Source organism: Mytilus galloprovincialis, chromosome 2 (genome assembly GCF_965363235.1).
Source record: "Mytilus galloprovincialis chromosome 2, xbMytGall1.hap1.1, whole genome shotgun sequence".
NCBI classification, from domain to species: Eukaryota; Metazoa; Mollusca; class Bivalvia; order Mytilida; family Mytilidae; genus Mytilus; species Mytilus galloprovincialis.
Window position 1 is genome coordinate 68,683,012 of NC_134839.1, and position 11,978 is coordinate 68,694,989.

At 31.9% G+C, this 11,978-nt stretch overlaps 1 protein-coding gene across 1 annotated transcript; it reads left to right on the forward strand.

Annotated features, from left to right (window-relative positions):
• The first annotated feature begins 5,175 nt into the window (after positions 1–5,175).
• LOC143064234 (torsin-1A-interacting protein 2-like) lies at positions 5,176–10,434 on the forward strand. Its single transcript, XM_076236912.1, has 2 exons — positions 5,176–5,262; positions 8,928–10,434. Exon 2 carries the CDS (start codon positions 8,949–8,951, stop codon positions 10,077–10,079), a length of 1,131 nt encoding a protein of 376 aa, XP_076093027.1. The 5' UTR covers positions 5,176–5,262; positions 8,928–8,948; the 3' UTR covers positions 10,080–10,434.
• The last annotated feature ends 1,544 nt before the right edge of the window (positions 10,435–11,978 follow it).

Here is an 11,978-nt window from a genome sequence, read left to right on the forward strand (position 1 = left end):
AACACATATCGTAATTTTTAAAAATGAAAACGACTAAACTACAAACAAATTTTCTAGAAAAACATATCGCAATTTTTAAAAATGAAAACGACTAAACGACAAACATAAATTCACGAAAAACAACATGTGAAACTAAATGTGAAAAAAAACGATGTTGAACTCGTGTGCTCTGGAAGGAGGACGGGTCAACAATAAATTTTAATTTCTGTGTCAAAAGCGACATCCACCATTTATACGAGCTACTGGTTTAAGTTGCATACGAGTTAGAGGGCGATTAGACATTGGGCAATAGAGTATTGTAAATGTCTCTTGTCTATATCTTTGGTAGTACAAAGTTTCACAAACCATTGGTTTTTTGGATTCTCTTAATATTTAACTTGGTCGAATGTGGAAGTTTTATATCATTCAAACACTGTTTTCAAGGACACTGATTTAGTATTAATATCATTATCCTCAAATGGAGTTAAACGGATACAGTGAGGACTAAACTTAACAGTCAATGTTGCCGACAAGATAAAAATATGGTACAAAAATTGCATAAGGAAGCTGGCTTGTCATGTTTTGAATTTTTTGTCAGATTTTCGGAATCCTCTGGTTTTATCCATTTGAATGCCTTGAAAAAATTTGCCCGGTGACCCCCATTTTTTTTTGGTAAATCTTTTACATGTATAATGATAAGCCATCTGTAAAGGTCTTATAAAATTTTAATTACTTTTTAACAGTTTTTGAGAACTTCAACCTGTCAATGATGAAGCTATGAAAAGTCAAGAGAGAATATTTTCCCGCCAAAATTTCAATGGCTTATATCTCGAAAACAAGCACGCCTGACGGTGACCTATATATTTATTTTTTGCTCTTTGGATTCTTTCATTAATTCCCTATCAATATATACTAGTGTTTTGAAAAGTTAATTACTTTGAAACTGAGAAGCGAACTCCCATAAGTTGAATTTTAAAAATGAATAAGTTCAACATTGCACAGAATACATATATTTAGGTCTAATAAATGTTATTTAAGCCATCTGGAGTTTTCACCAACAGTTACAATCATCTTTATTCATGTGTTAGTAAATTGATGTTTTATTGTAATGACCTGAATAGGATAAATACGAATCGCAAAGAACAACAAAACACTTCGGCTGTTATTTTTTTTTTTTGCTTTTTTGGTCGGTTCTTTTTGTCTCTTTGACATCATGTTTCCCATTTCCATTCTCAATTTTATGTACCAACGACAATCACTATAATACAGGTTCATGACTGAGGACAGTCACATGAAGACTGTAGCGGGATCAAACACGTTAATTAGCGCTCATCCGTCCATCAACCTGGGACAGTAGTGTAACAGCACAGCATGAGAACTTACTGTAAAAATCGTATCTCATAAAATCGGCACGAGACACCAAAACCGCTAAAACAAAAACAATATATAGACAAAAAGCACCGTAATAAGAGTACTCGAAGTTATTGAAAGAAAAAAAAATACGAGTAATCGGAAGTTATTGAAAGCCTTGAAAAAAATAAGAGAACTCGAAGTTATTGAAAGAAAAAAAACATAACTAAATACGAGGGAATACGCCACAAGCACAAGAACATGTATATTCTACTGCATCCACACAGAACGAGCAACACACCCTGCAATTAATATAAAAATGATGTAAGCTGAATAACTAATGTTCCCCGTATAAGTGTAAAAAGGCTCTGAAGTCTTCTATATTTGATCGGATTCTGGCTGTATATTGTAAGCTCAGAGGAATTTTTACCAGCTAATATTTATCAAGTTAACCGAAAATCGTCTCGAAAAAATTTTTTTTACTATCCGGAATGAATTTTTCTTATATTTGGGAAAATCAAAGTATTTTTTTCTTAAAAAAGCAAGAAAAACTATTACTTTCAGCCTTAGCAGAGAAGCTCAGTGAAAATTCAAATACATCAAGGTTTTTTTTTTAGGGAAAAAATGTTTTTACTGATGAGAATTCGTTCAATGGAACTTAATAAAAATAAAAAGTAATATACGAACTAGCAAATTCGGATTTATCAGGAACATATATATTAATATAATTTTAAATGACTGAATAAATAGTCAACGATAAATCTTACGGGGCGATGGATCATATAAACATGATGCAGTACACTACAAAATATAATATTATAACAAGTCTAAAAGGGTACAACATCACCAAAAACACAATAAAACGAACAATATGTTAGATATTTCGGATAACAAATATCCTTCTTCAATAAAAGCACGATGTCAAATGAATCATGTCAATATATTCAAATCTCGCAACATCCAGACCTATCAATTCGACAAATCAATAAAAAGGAGTTAACGACTGAAAAAGACCTTTCATGACTAGAAAAAAAATGTTTTACTAACTAAATTTTATAGTATATCTAATAATATTAATATATAACAAGTCTTAAAAGGGTACAACATCACCAAAAACACAATAAAACGAACAATATTATATAGTTCGTCTGTGAATTGTATAAATTTCAAAATTTGGAAAAAGTTTCTCAGTTTGAATATATTGACATGATTCATTTGACATCATGCTATTATTGAAGAAGGATATCTGTTATCCGAAATATCTAACATATTGTTCGTTTTATTGTGTTTTTGGTGATGTTGTACCCTTTTAGACTTGTTATATATTAATATAATTAGATATACTATAGAATTTAGTTAGTAAAACATTTTTTTTATTCAAAGACATGAAAGGTCTTTTTCGGTCGTTAACTCCTTTTTATTGATTTGTCGAATTGCTAGGTATGGATGGTGCGAGATTTGCCTAATTTTATTAAAATGTGCGAGTATTTTTCGAAGAAGATGAAACTATGTTGAAAGGGGCAGAATCAATTTGCGCCAATTGCAGTTTTGAAAAGGTATTAATTGCGCCACTCTCTTTTATTTTGATGGTATTAATTGCGCCAATAAATGAAATGAAATTGCGCCACATTTACCTGTCAGTGGCGTAGCTTGCATGTATGCTCAGATGCTCAAGCATCCACATCATTTTGACAGGAACAAATTATAAATAAAGATATGTTCGCAGCAGTTAAACTCGGCGGTATCCGTATGTAACAAGGGTTAGGATATGAGGATAACATCCAATTATTTCTGATGAAGTATGCTTGGTCTTTTATTAAGGATAATTTAGTTCATGTAATAAAACAAGATGGATAAATCGCAGAAAAATGTTCTCGAATTTTTTTCGTAAAAAGATTACGTCGTCGGCTACGGCAAGTGCAGAGGACGATGCACAGCTCCTCGGACATGTTTCATCTGAAATTGAGCCTAGCGGAGCGATGGCTTCTATAACTGACTAACAACATAACTGACAACTAAACCACCAAATCCTGATATCGTTTCCTGTGACATGAAAGACGACGTGAAAAAAAGACTAATCTTTAATAGAGTGTGATCATTCCTATGCTTATCAGTAAATTCCAGTTTCTATCTAGGTCCACATATTAATTTTATTTTCAATAAAAGAACAAAATTCCTATGTCCCATGTATTGCACATATTATATGTAACCAAGGAACAAGGGCAATAACTAATAAAAAATAATGTTTTTCCTCTTCCTCTTATTTTTAATTGAGAAATAAAAGCTTCAGAGAAAATGCAATGGGATTTCCGTTATAATTTATATTTTAAAAGGTCAAAGCTTAGGACTTATTTTCGAAATTGTCACTGCCGATGATATAAAAATCTGGCGAGAATTGTACACATGAGAGTGCAAACAAGACCGGATTGACGGACACCAGGAATTTCAATGATGTTCCCTGCGACGCGTTAATGGAATCACTTCAGTTCCTGTATTCCGAAGTGCCGCTGTTATGGGGACCGTTTTTTGAGAAATGCTAGGAAAGGGGATACTTCAGTTCCATTATACAGAAGTGCCGATGTGATGGGGCCGTTTATGAAATGTCAAATTAAGATTGGTGGGAAACTTTTACATCAAATAAATAAATTATGAATTACATTCAATTTTGAGAATTTTGAGAAAACATTAAAATTTTGTTTGAAATCTAATTATATGAATTGGTAGGTATTTTGAAATTAAACAAAAATCTAACCAGTGTCGGATTCTAGGGGAGTACATGTGCTTACAGGAACATTGTCTGAAAAAGAAAAAATTCTGCATAAAATAGTCTTAAAAAAAACTTCGCCTCGCTCCGCTCGGCAAAGGCATCCACATCATTTCAACCCTGGCTACGCCACTGCCTGTAAATGTTTTTACTTATATCATACCTGTACATGTTTTACCTATATCATACATGTACTATTATTAAAATTTCCACTTAAGATTTAATTGAACACTCATCAAATTTAAGAAAACTCGCCAAAAAATAAATTGTTTAGTAATAGAATATTTTTTCACGAGTCAAGAGTGTCTGATATACCATTCAAGAAAATAGAATCTGATACAGGAAAAACCGGTCATCATTGTTGAAGAACACAAAGTTCCGTCAGGCATTTGTACAGAAAACTGGAGAAAAAAGGTGGAGATGTAACAGTTAAGGAAAACTGGAGAAATAAGGTAGAGATGTACAGTTAAGTCGTGTTGTGCTAGGTTATTCACAGATGAATCTTGTCCAATTATTTTGATTGGAGAATTAGATTATATGTCATGAAACAAAAGTCCAGATCGAAATAAGAACGTCAAATTTTGAGAACTGTGTGCAAAAGAAAAGCAACCGATATGTTGCCAGAGCGACCTTCAAAAATAAAAAAAATTCAGAGCTGTTCAAAATTGGAGAAGAAAATTTAGAAAAGAAAGATTTAAAATATGTACGTCAGTCAATGTATATGGAGAGAATAAAACTGCATCCGGCTCAACCTAAAAGTCAAGCAGATTTTCACAGAATATTGGATGATATTGGTGTTGTTAAACAAAGATGATGACTTAGTATTGTGTATCGATCCAGAAAGCGGGATAATTTTATTAGGATGATTGTTTCATTGGCGCAAATGATACCTATAGTTTTGAAAATTAGGTGGCTCAAAATAAGTATTGGCGCAATTAAGTTGTGGCGCAAATGAGTTACTTTTTGGCGCAAAAAGATATCGCCCGTTGAAAGTGGGGACGAGTTGTCTGTGTGACGACTTCCTTATTTTGTTACTGGGTTACGAAAATTTATACTTTTCTTGCAATCAATTTGATTGTCTACAACAGTTTAAAGATTGCGGAATCGAAAGCAAAAGTAAAAGTAGAGGGGTGAACACCACCAATAAAGTTCTCGACAAAGTTCATAGTGTAAGCAGAGAGATATATTCAGCATAGAATATTCAATAAGAATAATAATTATATTAGTTTAAAATCCAAAACAACAGGAATGTTACTAAAGCAAAGACATAACAAGGATATGAATACAATAAACAGATAAAGGCATTTTGCATTTTTGGGGAAAAAATGATCAACAGAATTCAATACAAATTACTTATACAAACTCGGAAACATGTTTCATTTAATAATAAGGCAATATCCTGTTTTAGTCCCAGGTGGGACTAAAACAGGATTAGAAAAAAAATTGACCCAAATGAAAAACAGTTATATATTAATCCTATTTTAGTCCCACCTTCAATGCTAAAACAACAATAATTCCATAAGGGTGGGACTAAAACAGGATTAATTTATAATATAATAATTACCCTAAACAATTTAATGAAACACAATTACATAAAACAGGAGTCGAAAAAAATTACGAACATGAACTACAGTTATATATTAATCCTGTTTCAGTCCCACCCTGTATGTTAAAACACTAAATTTTCCATAGGGGTGGGACTAAAACAGGATTAATATATATGTGTCTTCTATACTAAACATGAGTTATACAGTGAATTATATATATTGATCCTGTTTTAGTCCCTACTTGCATGTTAAAACACTTAATTTCCATAGGTGTGGGACTTAAACTGGATGTCTTATATATTAAAAAGAGTTTTTCTTTTGGGGTATTATTAAAAAAAGGGGAGCTAGGATTTTTTGGGGGAGAACATAGAAAAAATACATTATTAATTCTTTTATCGTGTATTGACATTACTCATTCCTAGCAAATCAAACAAGTCCTGTGGGGGATCTAGAAATTTCCATAAAGGAGGGGGAAAAGGTGGGGGGCTTGCTGACTGCCTAAGAGGGGTCAGCTCCAGTCAGTAATTTCCCATATATGGGTCAATTTCAAAAAATGTCGAATTTTGAAATTGAAAAATTTATTAAAAGTTACTTATTCAAACAACCCTCTACATAAGCAAATCAAAACAAACAGTAGTTTAAGAACAACATATTAAAAGATGCAATCTTAATGATGTCATACAAGAATATCTTGAAACATTTTTTGATCGGTGGTACAACATTTTGTCTATCCTGTTACCATTTTCAAAAGAAATTTTGAGTAATTAAGAAAAGGTTTAGATAAAATGTTAAGCTTGTTTTACGTTACCAATTAGAAGGTTTTCAAGACAATAAACTTCTATATATATTTATTCTGTAAAATAATAGATTATTTGCCAATTTTCTAGGTTGTACTGAAAAATGGCTCTAAAAATTGGTTTTCAAAGGTTGTAAAAATTACCACCAGTAATGCAAGTCTAAGATAGCAATTTATATTGTTCGGCCTTTTTTCACCCTTTCAAATAAACCAAACATCAAGTGAATCCCTCATAAGTTAATTTACCTTTCTCTTTATTTCGTTGGTAACAGGAACGTACGTTTCTGATATATCACTATATAAAAGTCTATCCTGTTACCTTTTTGTCTATCCTGTTACCGATATCAGTATTGCACCTGCAAATGCTTAATTGGGAAGATTAAGACGTTATAACCTTAAGATGAGTTCAAACAATGAAATATTTCATTCGTTTTCCACCTACATGTTAAGATAAAAAATTTAACGACGTTTTTCTCTTTAATTGTCTATCCTGTTACTGTAACCATAGCAACCATAGTAACAGGATAGACATAACAGGATAGACAAATTTCTTCATTTTTGATTGCTGTTGTGAAATAACTACTCCCTTTGGTGAAGTGATTATTGTTTTCTATTGTGAATTTGGTTTCCAACACGTTATTGCACTTTTTACAACCATACTGTTAGTGTCATTAATCAAAATGGTTGGTAACAGCATAGACATGAAAAAAAGTACGCTCTATTTTTTTCACTAAATGTCTTGAAATTTCTTTTCTCTACACTGTCGTTCAAGAAACGAGTCGTTTTAAATGTAAAGATTACTTTGCATTTTTGAAATCAACACTGACTGATTCAATATTCATAGGGAGAATAATTTAACGACTGATTTAAGTAGCGGTAACAGGATAGACATGAACCTCCTGTACGCTGATTGAATTTAGTTTGTAGATAATCTGTTACATACAATGTTAAAGAAGCTACGATTTTTCGTTAGAATTATAATTAACGTCCTTAAAAAAACCCCTTTTGCAGATATCAAGGCGATCAGAAAATCGGAAAAAAATCATTTGAAATGTGTTTTTCTGACAATGTACGCACACAAATACCCCCAAAATCGGCCTTAAATGCAGTTTAATCTTATCAAAATAGATGTAAGGTGTGTTCATTATTAATGTTCTGAATCACAAATCCAACAAGCTTTCATTTAAACCATTACAACTGAAATTTCCATTAGAAATAAAAAAATTAGCATGGATGTACTGAAAATTCGACATTTTTTGAAAATGACCCATATAATCAACCAATATTTTAATGACTTTTTTAAATTGCTATATCAGATATTACATGTAAGGGGGTCTCATTGGGGGTTTCTGATCCCGGATCCTGGCATCATCCCGCTTACTGTTTTGTCAGATTCCAGTATTCCGCTTACACTATGTACGTAAGCAATTCTCATTTTTTTGTAATTTCCTGTGTCCCACTAGACTTCATTTCCGGTTTTCGCGGAACAATAACTGGACTTTCACATGTCATGCTTACAAAAAATCAGCAATCCCTCTTCCTGCTTAGACCCCAACGAGACCCACATGCATTTGGTTATTGCATGAATATTTGTGAAGGTTGTCCTCAGTAGAATTCTATATTGCAAGGTTTTGTCACAAGTGCAATATACATTATATGAAGGATATAATATGGCACTGGCTACAGTTACATGGAAATAAAAATATTATTGTTACATTGGAGACTATTTGACGGAATACAGGGTTGGGTAAGGATCTGATTAATTATGAATGTAACAATAATAACTGAGTCTACGTTAGTCGTGTTATTATATATTATGCACTTCAATGTACGCTAGATTTATTAAACTTAAACCTTCTATAGTTGTGTTGCTTAATTTTTTTCGCCAATAAGAATCACAAAATATAGATCTAGACTCTGAAAATGAAAACACTGATTCCACCAGTTTCAACATGTCGGCAAATGTTAACATCAATTGCCTTCACAATTGACTTGTATGTTTATGTTTTATTGGGGTTTTAAGCTGTGCTAAGTTGGATAGGGAAATCAGGAGTGAACATTAAATCAGTAATGGATGGTAATGAAATCATATTACAACTTTACATGTGCTTCCAACCAAAAAAATGGACGAAAATCTTAACATCGCAACAAGGATTTTTCTATACAAATCCTTGATCACAATTGCATTCCGGCAATTAGTCTCCAATGTAACAATAATATTTTTATTATTTTTAAAGTATTTAGAATTGTTGAAAATATATTTTTTAATGAAAGAATTTTAGTTAACAATATCTTCCTCAATGTACATCTATACGGTACTCAATGATAAAAATCAAATTAAAGAGCAATTTTAATGTGATGGTCCATTTTGTAAACAAGGTGTAGTATTAAACAAGTTTATAGTTGATAGTTTATAGTTTTTAAAAAAAAATCAAGAAACAACTCCTTTTATGTCAATGCATTATTATGAAACAGTTCTATCTATTTTTAGATTCATCTGAAGTAAAAAAAAATGCAATCTTCACCATACAACTTACGGACACCTCCAACAGCCACACCTAGGGATGCATTATCAAGAAGAAGATCACCAAGACAACATAAAGCTATGCAGATAACTGATGTTGAGTCTGAGGATGAGAATGGTACTGATGGAGAGGATGAAAGTATGGATACAACCTATTCTCCTTACAAGTCCGATAAATCATCAGTACATAGGAGCTTAGATTCATCTAAAGAAGATACCCCGGAAAAAGGTAGAAAATCGCCGCATAATAGACATAATAAAATTGGAGATAAAAAGCAATCTAGTAATGAGCAAGATTCACCTGATTCTATCAAAACACAAAAACTGGAAACATCTATAAATAAAGTCAAATCAGAAAAGAATAACAGTGCTATTTGTGGATCTAATTTACTTTTTGTTGGTTGTTTTTTGGCAATTGTTGGTGTTATATGTTTTCACATAATGATAATGGATGAAATTACAGCCAAACCAAATAATCATAATTTACTAGAAAACTTTAATGCTGACATGAAAGCCTTTCAGTCAATGTTTCCAGCACAGACTAGAAGATTTTTAAAAATAGTAAGAGTCAGTCTAAAAAGGATTATAGTAGAAACCAATCCAGATTACCCTGCTATATTGTTATTGGTGGCGCCATCTGGCTCAAAATCATCAGCAACTGGAACGTGTATAGCTAAACAGTTAACCAAAAGTATGAATACATTGTTTAATGTGACCTCTGCAAGGGTTATAAATGTTCCAAATGATATAAGACATAACAATGCAGATGATGAAAAGAAAGATTTAGACAATAAGATTAAAGATAGTTTTGAGAATGAACATATAAGAAGTCTGGCAGTTGATCACTTTGAACAGCTATCTCCTAGAGCTTCACTTCTCTTTCATGGTTACTGTGACGGTGATAATGCTCCCTTTAAAAATGTAGCTATAGTTTTCATACTTCATACAGAATTAGATAAGAATTTACTTCAGCAAGATTCCAGATTAATAGATAATCACTTGAGAGAGTTGTGGTCTAGTTCTGAATATCCATTAGATCAAGATAAAATCGATCCATTGATAGCAAGAGTGGCTAATAATGCAGCAGTGATAACAGAAGAAGAAAATTTGAAATGTTAGTAATTGGGAAAATATTGTGTTTAAATTCATTTGCAGACAAAGGCATCACTTGTCTAATAAACAATATTTTTTTTGCAAAAAACGCAGCTTCTCTATCCAAGTGTTATAAAGTAGTTAGATCTAAACCCTTGGCTAGCAAGAATGAACACAAAACAATTCCATAATGTATTGTGTTTAATTATTTGCATAAAATTCTGAAAAACTGATGCGATAGAATGTACTAGTAAATGTTATGATATCAAATATAAAGTGGTCATTATTGTTTTGCAAATGTTATTTTTTGTTTCCTATGACATTTTTGTTGCATTATGTACATTATGTTCATCGGGAATCCAATATATTGGCAGCAACAATCCTGTAATTGAATTGGTGAACAGACTTATATTTTAAAAGGAAAAGTTCAATAGCCCCTTTCTTATGATCAGAAGTTTCTGTCTTGTTTAAGTTGTCCATTTCCGTGATCTCTTTTCAAATATATTAGTGACTGAATTTTTGAATATTTGATCATATATTTTATTAAAACACTTTTTCAAAAGAGTCCTGGTGTAACCGTGTTAAATGTATTCAAGGGTAACAAGTAATTGTCTCTTTCAAAAAAAGAAATAATGTTAGAAGCTTAAGCTTATATTGCAGAATTTATATCATGATTGTTCTAATTGTTAATACAGTAACGTGTACATGTATGCTATGTTTAAAGTGTATCTATGTCATATTTCTTCTTTTTTGTCAATGTATATATATATAAAACAATAAAATTGTTGCTATTGCATATTTGAAATATTGATTGGAATGCTTAAATTTGTGAATAGTTGAGGGAAAAGAAACCTGTATAAGATATTATCTAAGCACTTTCAAATATACAATTTCTTGTCATCTGAAAGTGGGAGGATTTTGAATGGAAAAAAGTCCCTTTCCCTAAGTCAGAAAATTTTGGGATAAGATTGCTGTTTCCATTGATTAGAATTTTCTTTCTTATTTTCAAGACTCATAAAATCGAAAAAAATATGTTTTAGGGAAATAATCAATCAAGTTAGAATTAGTTCTCCACATCTGCTCCTCATTATTGTTTTTTTTTTCAATGACGGATTTATATATATATTTTTAATTGACAGCACACAACATTTGTGGTCGTATATTGGTATCATGTTGTCCAAAAACAGTTGGTTTCCAGACAATAACTTTAGTATAAGGGAAAAGAACTCTATGAAATTTGAACACAAGGTTGATAACCACAAAAGGAAGAGAGGGATTAATTTTGGGGGTTATGGTCCTAACAGTTTAGGAATAAGGGACAAAAAAGAGGCCTAAAAAGGCATTTTTCTACTTTCCAGACAATAACTTGTGTTTTTAAAGTGTATGAATCGCTCTGAAATTATACCACAAAGGGATGGTTGGGATTATCTCTGGGGGATTATGGCTCAAACCATTTAGGATTTAGGGGCAAAAAGTGGGAAAAACAAGGGTTTCCTGGTTAATGGACAATTTTAAAGCAGTGTAAGGGAGGTAATTCAAAAACAAATTGTACAATGTTGTATTACCTCCCTTACACTGCTTTTTAAATTATATATTTAAGACTTTTATGATGTATTTAAATGGGTCATTATGGTTGCAAACTCCATTGGAAATTTGAATTGAGATTATGACCATATCTTGAGTGAAAGATGTTTTTTTTGGAAACAAGGGGGGGGGGGGGGAGAAATCAGGGGCAGTTATTATGTGTCAGAAACCTATTATGTGTTGAATATTTAATTAAAATCACAAATTCAGACCTGTATCAAGCGCAAATATAGTGTGATTTTTTTTGCCCCAACTGTTCAGGGTTGGACCTCTGTGCTCGTATCCAGCTGTGCTAGGTGAAGCAATTTATTATATGTTAGTATTATATATAGTAGGCCAAGA

What these genes read in the sequence shown, in the direction of transcription:
- LOC143064234 (XM_076236912.1), top strand. Translation starts at nt 8,949, where the DNA reads ATGCAATCTTCACCATACAACTTACGGACACCTCCAACAGCCACACCT.